Source organism: Trifolium pratense, linkage group LG3 (genome assembly GCF_020283565.1).
Source record: "Trifolium pratense cultivar HEN17-A07 linkage group LG3, ARS_RC_1.1, whole genome shotgun sequence".
NCBI classification, from domain to species: domain Eukaryota; kingdom Viridiplantae; phylum Streptophyta; class Magnoliopsida; order Fabales; family Fabaceae; genus Trifolium; species Trifolium pratense.
Window position 1 is genome coordinate 1,826,571 of NC_060061.1, and position 17,027 is coordinate 1,843,597.

A 17,027-nucleotide genomic window follows, 5' to 3' on the forward strand; every position below is an offset into this window, starting at 1 on the left:
GTGTCTATCAATTTTAAACCGTGGTTCCAGCGTTGCCTAAAAAGTAACAGGCAGCAAAATTTTGCATGAAACCAAAAAATGCACTACATATGTAAATTTTAAGCACTACATATGTAAATTTTTAGAAACTCTCATAGTCTCATGTAAAGTTTGTTAGAGCAGCAACATCGCGGGTGGCTTTACAAACTTTTGCCAACATATTGCAACCTTTGTCAGAGGGGTTGGGATATTTGAAAGGCTTAGAGTGGTAATAGGATACCACCACTTCCAGGAATGGACACGGTGCTTTGTGTTCCTTTTCTTTTTCAAAGCCAAATTAAATATTCAAAATAAAATTGTAGCATCACATTTAATATTTATTACCGTTAGAAAAATAACCGTTGCACTTCATAGTCAAATTTTTTTACAAGTTTTTCTACTTAGTTATAAAATGTAGTTTGGGTATAAATAAGTGATTAACCATTTCAATCTATCACAATTTTTCATCTACATTTAGTCTAAATTTGAATCATATATTTTAACTTTTTTAAAAAAATTTCTTCCACACATTTCATTTGCCAATGAACCCCAACCACCACAATCCATGGTCCAATTTCATGCAAAATGGTGGCTTTCCACCATTTATCCCAAATCAACAAAATACCTCATACTTTGAAAATTCATCCAATAACCCAAACTCACTTCCTAACTCAAATATACAAAATCCTACTTTTATCTCGAATCAAAATAATTCACATTTTGGAAATTCTCCATATCATAATCCACCTTACCCATATCATTATCAAAACTTTTCATCTCAATCAACTAGTCCCACTATGTCACATGGAGTTCAAATGAATAATAGTCACATGCAATTAAGTGACCAAGAGCCTGAAACACCACAATTTTGCACTCAAGATGGCTTGGAAACAATTAACCTTGGTGAAGAAGTTGGAACTACATCGGTTATGAAAACGTCGAAAACAAGATTTCAACCAAAGGAGGATGAACTTCTCATTCAATCATGGCTCAACATTTCTAGGGATCCAATTGTAAGGATTGATCAAAAGGGAGATAGTTTTTGGAAGAGGATTGGTGAAGCTTATAACAATCATCGCCCAAAGAATTTCATGCGCAAGAATTTGGAAGCTCAAGTAGGCCTAGACGCCGAAGAAGGAATATAGAGAGAGAACGTGAAGAAGGACATGAGCGGCTATTCAAGGATTATTTCTCAGAAAGTCCAGTGTACACGGATGAGCAATTTCGTCGAAGGTATCGAATGCATAAACATGTATTCCTTCGCATCGTTGAAGCTCTTGGTCAACATGATGAGTATTTTCAGCCGCGGATTAATGCAACTGGTAGATCAGGTCTTTCACCGCTACAAAAATGCACTGCTGTTATTCGTATGTTGGCATATGGAGCATCAGCTGATAGTGTGGATGACTATTTGAGAATTGGTGAAAGCACCACACTAAAATGTGTTGATAGGTTTACAAGGGGTGTGATCAATTTATTTGGGCCGGAATATTTGCGAAAGCCTACCACTGAAGACATCGAACGCTTGCTACAGATGGGGGAGGCACGTGGCTTTCCAGGTATGTTGGGGAGTATTGATTGTATGCATTGGGAATGGAAAAATTGTCCAGTTGCATGGAAAGGACAGTATGTTCGAGGTGATCATGGCAAACCCACAGTTATGCTTGAAGCAGTTGCTTCACAAGACTTATGGATTTGGCACGCTTTTTTTGGGGTAGCGGGTTCAAACAACGATATCAATGTGCTGAACCAATCTGATGTCTTCAACGATGTTATGCAAGGGCGAGCTCCTGAGGTCCATTTTTCAGTCAATCAACATGAATACAACATGGGCTATTATCTATCAGATGGCATTTATCCTGAGTGGGCTACATTTGTGAAAAGCATTCCAATGCCACAAGGGGATAAGAGAAAATTGTTTGCTCAACATCAAGAAGGCGCGAGAAAGGAAATTGAACGAGCATTCGGAGTTCTCCAATCCCAGTTTGCGATCATACGTAACCCGGCTCGATCTTGGCACTTGGATGCACTCAAACGTATAATGGAGACGTGCATCATATTGCACAACATGATTGTTGAAGATGAACGTGCCAGATATGGTGGCACTTTTGATTATTCATATGATCATTTGGGTAATGATCCGATTGCACCACCAAACGATTCTAATAATGATTTCCAAGAGTTCCTACGTAGAAGACATAATATTCGCGATAAGCAAATTCATCGACACCTTCAGCAAGACTTGATATATAGAACACATATGGGAACGTTTTGGACATGAGAATAACCACAATTAGAAATTATTTTAAACGTTCATTATATTTTATGCTAGTAGTTTATTTTAATGTCTATGATTTTAATTTTTTTTTATTTTCGTATAAGTTATGTGTCATGTACTATGTTATTTAATATATTTTCAATTTTTTTCAAATATTTTATTTTATATATTTGTTTTTTTAATGCATTATGATATAATTGATTTAATTTGTTTCAATTATACATTTTATATATTAATATAAAATATAAATTAGGATTATATTGAGAATGTTGTGGGGTCCATGTTAGAGTGTTTAATGAGTGGTATGAATATTTAGAAAATATGGTTGAGTAGTTTAAATAGGTGGAAAGTATAAAATAATATAGTATATTATGTGGGGCCCATTTATACCACCCACATGGGTGGTATGGATGTGGGTGCTCTTAGGAGACAAACCAATGAGGTTGCTCATGCCTTAGTAAAAGCGGCCACATTCTTAGCTAGTGTCCATCTTTTTATCCATATTCCAACATGTATTCAACACCTTATTATAAATGAAATGCTATAAATACTTTATTGTAAAAAAAGAAAAGTAAATTTTAAGGAGCACTTTAGAAGTTGTGGCCTATTCCTGTTTTCAACTATAGTTATTATCCACAGGCAAGGTTAAGTGTGACCTATACTCCAAAATATTGTAGTGGAAATAACGTGAACACATGTGCTAATATATTTGATATTGAGGCTCAACTTGATGATAATAATGTTGCCTTGTTCTGATGTCAATTTTGGAGCTTGTGAAAGCAATGTGGAATCAAATGTTGGATTCTAATTATGCTGTTGATTCAAGATTGGACTCTAATTATGTTGAACCACATCAATCCCACTTCAACCATAAACAATGGTCCATCAATCGCAAAAACCCGCACAACATGGTCGTCTCAATTATTAAATGGATGCTCCCTTTTCGACAAGGCTGAGTAGTGTTGACCTTAAAATGTGCATTTGCGAAGAAGAATGTCACTTTGTCCTCGCAAAAATTGAATGAAATGCTCTTTTGTGTGACATAGATACGAGTGAATCAAATGATCTCATTTTGCATTATATTGGGTGAAGATATTCAATTAAAAGTAGAACACGTTGATTTTGAATTAGATTTTAAGAGAGTCGTTGATACCTTGCATTTTAACAAATTAGATAGTCTAAATTTAATTGTATAATTTGTATTTTTAATAGTTATCCAATATTACTTACCGTCATTTCAAAAACTATAAGGTAGAGTTTGTTAAGTGTAACAATTTATGCTCTTACAAGATTAGTCACATATTTAGTTATTTTTTATATTATGATTCATATTTGAGAATCGAGATAATATTCAAAGTATTATTTGGAATGAAATGTTATACGCAATTTAAAATAAAAAATAAAAATAAAAATAGAAAAAAATAATGTCTTTAGCCATGTCGTGTAAACATAGTACAATGACACATAAACATTGGCATAACAAAACACAACCACATCAGCTTCATCTCTTATTCTAAACTACAAACAAACATTAACGTCTCCAATGTCCACCGTCAGAATTCAAGTTTCGGCGTGCGCTCTTTCCGCCACCGTCAACAACCTCCGTTACCGCCCAAACTACGCCGTTTCAACAAGCATATTCAAGAACAACCGTTTCAATATTAGACCCCTCAGAGTATCAATGTCTTCTGTTCCTCCTTCTGAACCTTTCGAAGTTGCTGTCAAAGCTTCTCTCACCACACCCAACAAGCTTGGAGACTGTAAAAAAAACTCACCCTTTTCATTTTTTTCTTCTTTTCAGTGTTAAAGTTTGTTTTTTTGTTTTATATTGATGGAAATTGAAATGAAATTAGCATTTGGGATATTGATGGTATTGGTATAGATAGAAGTAGTAGAGTAATGTGGTTATGAAATATGATGAAGTTTTGGTGTAAAAATGAGAAACGTAAATGATCATGTATCTAGACTTATGTTGTGTCCACATGCATTCTCAATTTTCACTACATTTGTAAATAATTGGTTTTTTCTTAATAGAAATTTGTTATAACCTTATGGTGATAGTGATGCCTTCTCTCCAAGGATAGGATTTTACTTGAAGTTTTAAAGCAATCTTAATCATACATGAACATGAACAAAACCAAATAGTTGAACTCAAGTGGTGAACGAGTGTTAGTTAATGTCGAATCAATTGGTAGTATCCAAGTTTGAACCCCTGGCGGGAACAATCTTTGACATTCTCAGCCGAACTCCAGATTACTAGGATCCTTTTCCCCACTTTACTTATTCCCTCCGGTCTTATATATAAGCAAAAATTGACTTTTTAGATGGATTGAAAAAGTGATGTATCTTGTCTATAGTATAGACTAGATACATTATAGACTAGATACATCACTTTTTCAATGAATGTAAAATGTTAATTTTTGCTTATATCTGAAACCAGATGGAGTACCTCTCAGCCGAACTACAGATTATTAGGACTCGTTTTCCCACTTTACTTACCTCTCAGCCAAACTGCAGATCACTAGGACATGTTGTCCCACTTTACTTACCTCTCATCCGAACTCGGGATTACTAGGACTCTTTTCCCCTAAGAACTATAACATTAAGACCAAAAAATCACACATTAACCAAGCTCAATTTTGAGTTGAATAGCTCACATGTCTATGTATGTGTTTAAGATACAAGAAAAATTGTGTTTGTTCTCATGTCTGTAAAGTTTTGAACTGATATTGACATGGAAATTGAGTAATTGACATTCAAATTTCATGTATTTTGTTTTATTTCCAGGATGTAGGTAATGGTAATAAAACAATCTTTGTCTTGGAACAATCGAGAGTTAATTATGCATATATTCTCGGTTCGACAACACATATTATATTTGTGTTTGCGTTTGAGCCTTAAACTTGTAGACTTGAGTATCTATAATCACCTAGTGACCCTTTGTTCGATTGTCTATTCAGGCCCTTTTACCCAAAGGGTATTGCTGACATTGGAGGAAAAACATTTACCTTATGAGCAGAAATTGGTGGATTTAAGGAACAAACCAGAATGGTGATCTTCTTGTCCATTTCTCTCTGCTAAGTTTTTCCTTGTACTTTTTAATAAAAATAGATCACTTATAGATTATATAGACAAAAATTTTCTATCGTCGTACTACCTTAGTATTCTGTTTCATTGTAATAATTTGTTCTGTTCGTTCAGGTTCCTTGAAATCAGTCCTGAAGGTAAAGTTCCTGTAATAAACATCGATGGGAAATGGGTTCCCGATTCAGATGTAATCACACAAATATTGGAAGAGAAGTATCCTAGCCCTCCATTGGTGACTCCACCTGAAAAGGCTACAGCGTATGCTTCTTGCTTACAGATTTCCTCATCATTTGGAGATACATTAAATCAATAAAATCTAGTTTTCTTGTACATGGCTTTGAATTTTTCGGAAAATGCATGGTGATGTAATTATATAAACTTAAACAATATTTTCCTTGCTCTTCTTTTAGCCCTGTCTGGATAAACAGTTCAATAAAACCCTTATAACATAAGCGCTTATCATATAAATGCTTATGTATATGCTGTTTCTATAAGAAAAGATAAAAAAAGTCAAACGGTTTTCATATAAACTATAAGATGTTTTCATAAGCTCTCAACTTATCTAATGTGTGCCTTTTATTTTCTAATGTTTACATGGTTGTATTAAATTTACTTCGATTATCTAATGGAAGCATGTGTTTTTTTCTATAGTGGATCAAAGATATTTTCTACATTTATTGGATTTCTCAAGAGCAAAGATCCCAATGACGGAACAGAACAAGCATTACTGAATGAACTAAACTCCTTCAATGATTACCTCAAGGAAAATGTATGACATTTCTTTCTTTCTATTTTTGTCTCGCTATTTGTTTGAAATCTTGTATCAGTTGTTGATTAGTCATACAAGATATAGAGTAGAATTGTTTGCGCATTATCCTTGCTTAAGTGGATCCCCTTGTCCCTGATTTTTCATTTTCTTACCATAAACTTTCAGTATTTTAGGTCTCTCAACCCTGACTCGAGCATTACCTTTTTTTCCTGCATTATGGTCATGGACACTAAAACTTTTCTTGTAGCGAGTTGGTGCCTCTCGTGCTCCATCTACATAAGATGTTACAACATGTTAAATGGGAGTTCAGCGAATAAATACATGCTTTATATAGTTAATTGCTTTATATACTTGACTTTCATTTCATCACTTTAAGAGAACACGATCCATGACATTTTTATTTTTATAACTTTACCTATTGGTGATTATGAAGAACATGATCCAAGACGTTGTTATTTTGTAACTGTTAGAGCACTGTTTTGTTTTTTTGTTCCTTCTGGATTTGTTGTCATTTTCCCCCCTTATTTCGTATAAACTTGGAATCTATGCAAAAAAAATCGTGTTCCAGGGTCCTTTTATCAATGGGAAAGATATATCTGCAGCTGACTTATCACTTGGACCAAAGCTATACCATTTGGAGATTGCTTTAGGACATTTTAAGAAATGGAAAATACCCGATTCACTGACCTTTGTGAATTCTTACTTGAAGGTACGTTCGGGATTATCCTTGCCAGTTAACATGTATCATTTTCTTGTACTTTTAGACTTTTCAATCTAGAGTTGAACGTAGACTATAGTTACTCCCTTAAACCTATATTTATGATGCAGTTTCATAACTGTGAATAGTTTATTAAATTTTTGGAAATCATGTCCAAAAGATGTTCTGCTATTGTCCATGCTTAAAGATCATAGGCTAATGAGTGAAACTAATTTATCAATTAGGGAGACCTGAATGTGGAGTTTCTTATGAGCTCTAAATTTAAATGTTTACGGTATTGTGCTTTGACTTTTGCAAACTTTTTTTTTGTATATGCAAAGAGTTTTAGGCTCAATCCCATTTTTGCAATTTTGAGCTTTCTCCTCAATACTCGAATGTTTTCAGTTAGGGGATTCCTCACGTTTTTCCTTACCAAATCGCATGAATAATATGATACAATCCCTTTTGGGCAATTACCAATTGCTGAAGGGGTGCTGTGAAACAACCCCAGCTGGTAAAATACTAAGCAATTTGCTACCTTACCAGTGCCGAATGTTAACGAATAATAATGATCAATCCTTATTGTCTTGCACTTTCTTACACTAGCAGATTGTTAGCTTGTTTCCCCCTGATCCCTATATATGATTAATTGTTTATTGCTACCTTTGTTTAACTTAAGTTTGCTATATAGCTAACGATGTTGAACGTACAGGATATTTTCTCAAGGGAATCATTCATCAAGACACGTGCACAACCGGAGGATGTGATTGAAGGTTGGCGTCCTAAAGTGGAGGGTTGATAATATTCACTCATGCTCTACTATTTTCTTTCATTTGCTTGAGTATTAAGGTTTACATCCGACTCTAGTCAAGGAGTATATATTGAGAAGCATTCCATTGTAGAGTTGAATACCAATATCGCTATGTATTTTAGCATTGATTATTCACCCTGAACTAAATCATAATTGCTCTTTTATGGCCATATATTATAACATGTTAGGGAGAGAGGCCATGAAGACTGCATGTAGAGAAAAATAATTGCATTCTACAAAGAGAAACTAGAATAGAATTACATTCCTTAAACTAGTGCTGCACTATGTAAGAAATAATAACTGTAATTGGCAATGGAATGATGTGCCATTTACCTTGGTCTTATAAAGAGGCAACTTTCCATCCGAAAGAAACATGAATTTAATTTCTTGTGTTTGATCTCCATGTCCACATACCTGTACTTTTAAGACAAAATTTTGTGTTTTATAAATCATAAAATGAATTTAAAGGAGGAGAAAATGTTGTTTCATAATGCGTAAAATAGCTCACAACAAAAAAGTGTAAAATAGTTAATACCCCACAAGAGGGTATTAACTATTCGTGACATGTTGGACACTAAATGTAAATATCTCTTTTGAGTTGAAATTTAAACATTAATTTGTCATGTGGGAGTATAACCCCTCCTGTTAGACCCATGTATGTGAATATTTCGAAATTCAAATTTTAATTCTTCATGTTGTGGGAGTATTGCCTCTTCCAATACTATATCCTCCAATTCTTTCCATAACAATTTCAATTATAAAACATGACAATCAGTATTCTTTTCTTTTTCTTTTTTGACAGAAATGGTTGGTCATTATTGGTCTTTCTCATTAGATTAACTAATTAAATGTGGAAAATGCTTTTTATGATGAGGTCAAAAGAAAGGCCATTTCAACAGAACATGCATATATTTTCCTACTACTAATTGACAACAGAACATTGATAATTATTGTCAAAAAAAAAAAGAAAAAAAAAAACAGAACATTGATAATTGGTAAATCATCATCTGCAGTTTCATACCTAACATTACCCAATGAAATTCAATGACAGAACTTTTTAAGAGAAAAAATAAAACGAAATAATATAATCAATAATTCATATTTCCCTTGCAATCTGAAAACTTTTTAAAACGGGAAAATCGTTTTCCTATTTGCAGGGGGGTTATACAAATCATAGTCAACTCATCACACACTATGAATCCATCTAATATGGTCCTTTCTACCATCTAATTTTTTGAGAACATGGTTGTTTCTACTCTTCTCACAAAGAAAGAAAAAAAAGGGATTAGCTCATCTCAAAATTCCGAATATCTACAATCTCAAACTACAGCTCGATCAAGCTCACACCAGAGACAACCTTCTCAGCCAGAAAACCTTGCTCTTGACGATGATCTGCCATTAATAGCAAATATTCAAGACATTAGAAATAAAAATATATATTTCAGGACAAACAAATAATCACACACTATCGCTTATCAGAAAAGTAAAAAATACAAAACAGCAAAATGCTCAAAATAAACATGCATTTCAGTTTACTTTTGTAGATACATAATCACATTTAATATCAGAACTATTCTTGCACAAATATACAACCAAGAACAAGATCAACATAAAATATTTCATCTTCCCATTTAAAAAGTTTCACTGCCAATTGAAAGGTAACTAAAACAGAGCAACTTCCATACCATTGTTTGTTTTTCCTGAACTCAGTGAGCACTGGATATATGTTCTTAAAGGCCGTGTAAATCTCATCTTTCGACTAAAGAAATGAAAATGAAAACATTAGTCAAATGTGTCAGAAAAATGACAAAATATAAAATTACATGGGTATATCTCAAGATCATTCATTACCTTGGTTCCTTTCAGGTAAACTTTTCCGGACTCAAATATATATAAGATTGTCTTCGGTTCCTTCATTTGATAGGTTAGCCATGGAAACGACTCTGGATTATACTACAACCAGAAACAAACAAGCAAGTTAAATATGTGCTTATCATCCCTTGAAGTTCTAATATGGAATGAAATTAGGAAACCAGCTGCACTTCCACAAACACAATTGAAAATGGCACTTTGCGTCAAATAAACTAACTTTACCACAGAAAAACATCATAACTGAATATGTTCTACAACTGGTTCTTCCCATTCTATTTTTGAAAATTTTAAGAGCTTTATAACGTGTCTGAAAAATGTGTTTTGCAATGGATATCTCAAGGTAAATGTACCTTTTAACTAATAAAAAATGGACTTGTGGATGTTTGACTGTCATGGATATAAGGATTGGTTTTGCACTATGTAGTACTGGTGCTTCGTTGCTAACAGTATGTCCAACACTGATATGTGCGGTTACATTCAAAAGGTTCCATTTTCTAAAAAATATTACCGATGGTGTCTACTTGTCAGTGTCATGTCAGGTTTTGTGTTTGTGCTTCATAGGTTTTGCATCTCTTCTATTCAAATATTTTTTTCCATATTAAGGATTCTTAAATAAAAATGAACCTAGGCCATCTATAGAACACTAATTGTTTATGTCAGATCAGTTCCAAACAAGCTTTTTAAACTCAGTTCACTAACCTTTTGACTTAGTCTAGTTCGCAAACCGAGCTGGCAGCCACCAAATATAAATTACTAAATTTAAGATTTTGCACAAAATCCCAAATCGACTCAATACAGATAGCCTCGGCATGCAAAATCAAACCCTAGTTATCCTCAACCAACCCTGATCACACCATCGCCTTCTTGTTTACGAACATTAAATCCCAAACCCACATCTCCAATCTTAGACATCTTCATTTGAATGAATTCTAGTGATTTCATTCATCTTCAACATATATGCGTAAAAGATATATGCGTAAAACTCTCGCTGTGATTTAGCATTTTATGGTAGATTATTTAATCTTTCCTTTCGTTTGTTTTTATAGTAGTTGTTTGATGAAATACCCAAATAGATTAAGGTTTGGCATCTTCTCATGTATTAACAATTGGATAAACCTTAGTCCATAGGGGTATTTCATCATACTACTGATTACCACTTAGAAGAAAACTCAATGAAAAAATATAACCTACAAAATGAAAAGAACATCAAAAGCAGAGTTTTGCACATACTTACTAACAGCGAGGAAGGTTAATTTGCATGCAAAAGTGAGCCTCAGTGTCATAGATGAATCAAGTACTAAGGTTTGTGCAAGTGAAAATGAATGGTGCAATCAAGGTTCGTTGATGTTAACTACTTAAATTTTGTATACTGCAGCTAACTACAATGAGTTGATTTGGTATTTTGCTTGAAACATTCGATTTAGTAACTTAGATTTAGTGGCTGTCAGTTCTGTTCACGAACTGAACTGAGTCAAAAGGGTTCGGTTAGTGATCCGTGTTTAAAAATACAATCATCTGTAGAATACTTGAGATTAATTAAATAATTCAAGGAAACATAAATATCATGTAATGTGTGGTGAGCAATGGTAATTATATTTAAAATAAAACTCACCACAAGCCTAAACATGCTCTAATAAGATTTTTTTAAAAAAAAAATCATTATATCATTGACAACAATCTATGAAATAATCACATGCTCCAGAGGACCAGAAACGGTTGTGGTTACTACGACAAATTGTTGTCAAGACCAGGTTTCCATTAAATTCACCAGGCAACCCAGAAAATGATGGCTTCATTTTGTACTTACACTAGAGCAATTGGCATGGACATTAGCAAGACGCTCGAGGCGTATGGGGAAGTTGACATCACAAGAGCCAACAATTTCCTGAATCTTAAAATCCTAAAGCACAATACAAAAGGAATTAATCAATGACGAAGCACTGGAAAAATGCTAAACAATTTTGGATGAAGTGTTTTTAGTGGAGATAATGTGAGAGTAGTTGTACCTTAAATTTAGCTGGGAAGCCCATCTTCCGGATAATTGTTGCATACTGAAGGAGACCACAAAATTAGGAAATACTACAAGTAGTTTATTTTTTTCTAAAAACTACAAAATTAATATGTTCAACACAAGCTAACATTAATGTCAAGGTTCTCCAGCCGAATGAATTTCAAATTAGAAGCTTTAATATGCAGGAAACAAATGAACTAGCTAAGACAAGAAAAAGAACAGTACTATACCTTACTTGCCGCCAGTTTTGACTGGCTGTCACTCCTACCTCCAGTACAGACCTAACCATAGAAATTAAATTAAAAAAGCATAAGAAACACAAATCTATTGCAATACAAGCCATGCACTAATGAATCCTATTGCAAATTCTGCAACTGTATGATATTGATAGGACACCAAGGTCCAACACATTTGATGACCCAATCATTGGGCCCATTTCGCACGAGCACAGTTTCTAGAAGATGGTAGAAGCAGAGGAAATAAGAGTTAGTTAGCACCCTCATTGATTTTAGGGGATTTTCTGTCATAAAAGAGAGGGAAGAGGGGCGAGTAATGTATTCAGAAAAGTTGTTAAGAGTCTGTTAGGAGAGATTTCTCTATGGTTTAGGAGAACAGCTCTGGTTTAGGAGTTCATAGAACTCTGGTTTACATTCTGTTTTTCTGTTTTCCACAACTGTAAGAGGTGTGAAGATCCATTACCTGTCAATAAATTTACAGTTTCATTGATCTAAGTTCTGGTTTCTATCATTATATTACAAACACCAGTAATGCTAAATGAGTGGGGAAAGGACAGATCTGTTTATGAATTATTAAATATAGCATTCAATTGGCATATGTAGTGAAAATGCCTGTCCACTTCTGGACACCATCACGGCATCACACAGTCAACTAAACAAATTAAGTTTTAACTTTTAACCACACTAGTCACCACTTCAGTTTGTCAATCCACATCACGGTATCCCTCTTAGATCTACATCACTGAAATTGCAGTAGAATTACAATTCCCGTGATTCAAGAACAATTCTGGTGATGCAGGCCTTGATTCCCAAAAACAAAAATCAACAAGCACCAGTGGGTTGTGAAATTGTATCTTATGTTCCCATCGAAACTATACAGAAATGCCAGAAGTGACAAAATGAACATACCATCACTCCTGAAGAACTGATTTGTGCTTTTGATTCTGGTGCCCTGATCCTCATACTCACAGAAGGATGCCGCTGCAAACATTCGAATCACATACTTCAGCACTGCAGACAAATGACCAACTAGCATGACAACATATCAAGCATGTAATTATTGATTATTGATTTGAAACAACAGAAGTGTAGTACATAAGTGGTTGAAACCAATGCTAATACTGATAGAAAATTTATAAATCAAACACGCTTCTCCAGATCAAATACAAAAAAATGAAGGTTTTAAAAAAATATGACCAAGCTCCAAAACTAAACAAAAACCTAATCAACCTTCATTGAACTTGGGATACAAAAAGAACACAATATGTGGCGCACACATGTATATGGTATATGTAGTGCCATTCACATCTAATAAACTTGCCTGGGGATTGTACTCTGCAGTAGGAGCTTTAAGCTTAATGGATTGAAGGTCCAACTTACAGTCCAAATTGACAGTTGACACAATATTTCTGGCAATACAAATAGTATATATTTTTAGATATTCTAAAGCACATACAAGCAGTCATTATCCAGTCAACGTATCTGAAAATATCTTATTAAATCCACACAAACAATTCAAGCATATAATTCGAGTTCATTGTAGAATAAACAGATACACACATAGGAGCATCAATGCCAATGAACTCCACAGTGGAATATAACTCCATTCCATTATGGACATGCTCATTAATAAAACTCACTTCCTAAGCTTCAATGGCTTAAACTTATTCATTAGGTTAGGTAAGAATAAGAACAGCTAAAAAAGAGCGGTATCAATATAAAGTACATGAAATTGTATGGTCCAACAAATACGAATAACAAGACTGAACATTTACAGGTAAGTCCGATGCAGGACGGTTTCTATTTGAAGCAATAGTTTTCATTGGATAATAAAAGTAAGCCACATCTGAGTTTGCACAACAATAAACCTCATCAGAAACCATGAAAAAGAGTTGTTTTTATTAACATTTGCATGTTATAATTTCAATATCATACACGGGGAATCACTTGGGTTCCATGAAGCACGGACACCAGACACAACACCGACACTACTACACACGGCTAATGTCTAAAATATAGGATAGTGCGACACTTATGAAAAACGAACACTCCTCAGATTAGGCGTGTCCCGGGTGTTGGACACGTGCTGATGTCAGCACCAACACTTATGATTAATTATGTCATTTTCTCAGATGATTATCGATGTCCACATGTCAGTGTCTGGTGTCCGTGTCTGTGTCCATGCTTCATAGTTCATTATAAAATGAGCATACCAACATGCTGAAAAGCTCAACCTCTTCTCACTCATTTGAATCAATCAACTCATACAGTAGATAGCATAGTTAAGAAGCATATAATTAATTGAAATAAAACTTAGATACTCACATAATGGTAGGTTTCACAGATTGGGTACCTTCCATTCCATGTTCATCCATTTGATTTTTCTTTTGTATACTATGATATGATTCTTTAAGGGAAAATCAAAAATCAAAGTCAATTTCAGATGATAAGATGAAAAAAAAAAAATTGGGAGATAGATGAGTATTAAGAATGAGATATCATTATCATGGTTGCAAAGGAAATTAAAATAGTTATTGAGAACATTGTAATGGATAACAGACCTTTGTTTTGATGTGGCGGGAAGAAGTAAGAACTAGGGTTTGGAAGAAGTTGTGAATGCAAGTGGGAAGGAAGAAACTTGGAAATAGGAGGTTTGAGTCGAGCCGGAGATGATAGAGAGGCGAGATGAGGCTTGATTGAAGGTGGCACGGCGCCGGGGCGAAGGAAGGGGGAGATTAGGGAGAATGAGAAGTGTTATAATTTAAAAATAAAAATAAAAAATTGTTTTAATTTAAGTAATTTTTTTGTAAATATTTGTGTTTGTTTTGTTTTAAAATTGAAACTAGAATCTTGTTCTGTGAGCTTAGCTCAGTTTATACGAATATCGCATTTATATGTGTATGAACCGAGGTTCGATTCGGAACACTTTTTAAGAAATTAAAAGTTAAGACATATTCTATTCCTTGATAATTCGTAGTTATTTAATCAACAACTAACAAGGACAAAACAATATAATATAGATTTGTATGTGATACCTACGGATAACTTGTAACTGATATTGAATTTATATATTGTTCTAGACAAGACCCAAAAATTCTAGAATGTGCCTAATCCGTAATTTTTGTCATAGGCCCAAAGTGACTCTTCAATAAGGCACACCGACCTCGTAGAGAATTCACGCCAATTGACAGGGGTAGGTAGTCCTAAAGAAATAGAGACGGGAGACCCATTTGCATAAGTGTGAAATATACTCTCTGTCTCAAAAAGTTTGTCTTTTAAGATTGTTTCACACATATTAAAAAATATAATGATGTTGTTAAAAGAAATAATATTTTTACTAAATTACCCCTATTAGTTATAAGTTTGTTTCCTTGAGAATAATACATATAGTAATTATTAGGGGGTACAATTGGAAAATATTATATTGAAAACTGAGAATAACAGTTATTTTGAGACAAAATTTTATTCTTAAAATGACAATTATTTTGAGAGGGAGGAAGTGTTATCTTACTTATATTTTGAGACACAGAGAATATGTGAATTCTTTACCTTCGCTAAATTAGTCTCTTCTAGCTCTTAACTAAGGTTAGTGTCAACAAATACAGTCACTGAATAATAAAGATAGAGAATTTATTTCCCATGTTGGGTAGGCTTGAGGTATTCTCACCCATAATACTCTACATATTGCCCCATGATTTGTGCCAAACAAAACGCATGATTAATCAAGATATTGATCTCAATTGGTTAATGAGTGTTTTTTAGAATAAATTGTTTGGAAGAATTTGAGTTTAATTCTTGATAGAAATAATTCGTGATTGAACTTTACTTACTTCGTAGTTGAATTCTAAATTACTGGACTCTCTTCCCCTAAAAAGCAGGGAGTTAATAATAACAAAAAAATGCGGCAGATTTCCGCTCCAGCTGGCTGCAGGTAATATATAGGCTTAAATGCAGTTTTACCCCCTCTTTGAAATAATCGGAATTTTACCCCCTATTTTATAATTTTTTGTATTTTGCCCCCCACCAAAATTCTGCACAAAATTTGTTTTCGAGTTTCAAGTTCAAAGCTTCGCACAGAACTCAATTTAGATCAATAATTCACCAAACTGGTACCAAAATGACTGAAATTGAATTAGTTTTCCACAGAATCAAACTCCACTAAATTTGGAGATACAGAGAGAGATTAATTATCGTTTTAGTGAATGTCTGTCCAAATTAATTATTAGTAAAATTAACAGTTGACTTTTTTTCACACTAACATCTAACAGTAGTAGTTGTAATACTAAATCGAATTAGTAGTTGTAATACTAACAACTAATATCCTTTATATATTAAAACACAAAACTGTGCTAATTACATTTTGCCGCCTAATTAGTCCGCCAATTTTGTCTTCCTAAATACTCTTCTACCTGATTATTACTGCTGCACACAAACGATTTAATTCTACCTTTTTATATTCCACTTTTGCAAATCCTTTATATATTAAAACACAAAACTGTGCTAATTACATTTTGCCGCCTAATTAGTCCGCCAATTTTGTCTTCCTAAATACTCTTCTACCTGATTATTACTGCTGCACACAAACGATTTAATTCTACCTTTTTATATTCCACTTTTGCAAATTTTAAAGTCATTATCATTCATTCACTACTAACTACTAAGCTCAGCCCCCCAATTAATTAATTGCCGCCTAATTACATTTTGCCGCCTAATTAGTCCGCCAATTTTGTCTTCCTAAATACTCTTCTACCTGATTATTACTGCTGCACACAAACGATTTAATTCTACCTTTTTATATTCCACTTTTGCAAATTTTAAAGTCATTATCATTCATTCACCACTAACTACTAAGCTCAGCCCCCCAATTAATTAATTGCCGCCTAATTACATTTTGCCGCCTAATTAGTCCGCCAATTTTGTCTTCCTAAATACTCTTCTACCTGATTATTACTGCTGCACACAAACGATTTAATTCTACCTTTTTATATTCCACTTTTGCAAATTTTAAAGTCATTATCATTCATTCACTACTAACTACTAAGCTCAGCCCCCCAATTAATTAGTTGCCGAGGATACATTGACTTTGAGTATTGTGCTGCAGCTTCAGTTTTATACTCTCCCTACACCTCTTCATTTCCCTCCTTCTTACTTACCGTAGTACTTCATCCCAATTTGATTTACACAGTTGACTGTTATGCACTATTTACACATGTTGCTTTGACTTTATTTTTCTACTAATAAACAAAAA

The 17,027-nt window shown here is 33.9% G+C and overlaps 2 protein-coding genes and 1 pseudogene across 2 annotated transcripts; 2 read left to right on the top strand and 1 right to left on the bottom strand.

Moving 5' to 3' along the window:
- The first annotated feature begins 815 nt into the window (after positions 1 to 815).
- On the top strand, positions 816 to 2,315 carry LOC123913485 (annotated as a pseudogene).
- A 1,435-nt stretch (positions 2,316 to 3,750) lies between these two features.
- LOC123918283 (probable glutathione S-transferase DHAR1, cytosolic) lies at positions 3,751 to 8,043 on the top strand. Its single transcript, XM_045970295.1, has 6 exons — positions 3,751 to 4,056; positions 5,257 to 5,347; positions 5,498 to 5,641; positions 6,035 to 6,152; positions 6,721 to 6,861; positions 7,562 to 8,043. The coding sequence occupies exons 1-6, from the start codon at positions 3,840 to 3,842 to the stop codon at positions 7,646 to 7,648; spliced, it is 798 nt and encodes a 265-aa protein (XP_045826251.1). The 5' UTR covers positions 3,751 to 3,839; the 3' UTR covers positions 7,649 to 8,043.
- Positions 8,044 to 8,714: 671 nt separating this feature from the next.
- Positions 8,715 to 14,816, bottom strand: LOC123918285 (TATA-box-binding protein-like). Its single transcript, XM_045970296.1, has 10 exons — positions 14,341 to 14,816; positions 14,105 to 14,186; positions 13,101 to 13,188; positions 12,689 to 12,760; positions 11,774 to 11,824; positions 11,539 to 11,583; positions 11,340 to 11,432; positions 9,512 to 9,613; positions 9,346 to 9,419; positions 8,715 to 9,052 (listed from the first exon to the last, which is right to left on the bottom strand). Coding segments are annotated over exons 2-10 (576 nt in total). The 5' UTR covers positions 14,155 to 14,186; positions 14,341 to 14,816; the 3' UTR covers positions 8,715 to 9,051.
- Between the last annotated feature and the right edge of the window lie 2,211 nt (positions 14,817 to 17,027).

What these genes read in the sequence shown, in the direction of transcription:
- LOC123918283 (XM_045970295.1), top strand. Translation starts at nt 3,840, where the DNA reads ATGTCCACCGTCAGAATTCAAGTTTCGGCGTGCGCTCTTTCCGCCACC. An exon ending in TTAAGGAACAAACCAGAATG is followed by an intron (nt 5,348 to 5,497) that starts GTGATCTTCTTG and finishes CTGTTCGTTCAG; the next exon opens with GTTCCTTGAAATCAGTCCTG. An exon ending in TTGTGAATTCTTACTTGAAG is followed by an intron (nt 6,862 to 7,561) that starts GTACGTTCGGGA and finishes TTGAACGTACAG; the next exon opens with GATATTTTCTCAAGGGAATC.
- LOC123918285 (XM_045970296.1), bottom strand. Translation starts at nt 14,154, where the DNA reads ATGGATGAACATGGAATGGAAGGTACCCAATCTGTGAAACCTACCATT. An exon ending in CAAAACTGGCGGCAAGTAAG is followed by an intron (nt 11,584 to 11,773) that starts GTATAGTACTGT and finishes GGTCTCCTTCAG; the next exon opens with TATGCAACAATTATCCGGAA. An exon ending in TTTACCTGAAAGGAACCAAG is followed by an intron (nt 9,420 to 9,511) that starts GTAATGAATGAT and finishes TCATTTCTTTAG; the next exon opens with TCGAAAGATGAGATTTACAC.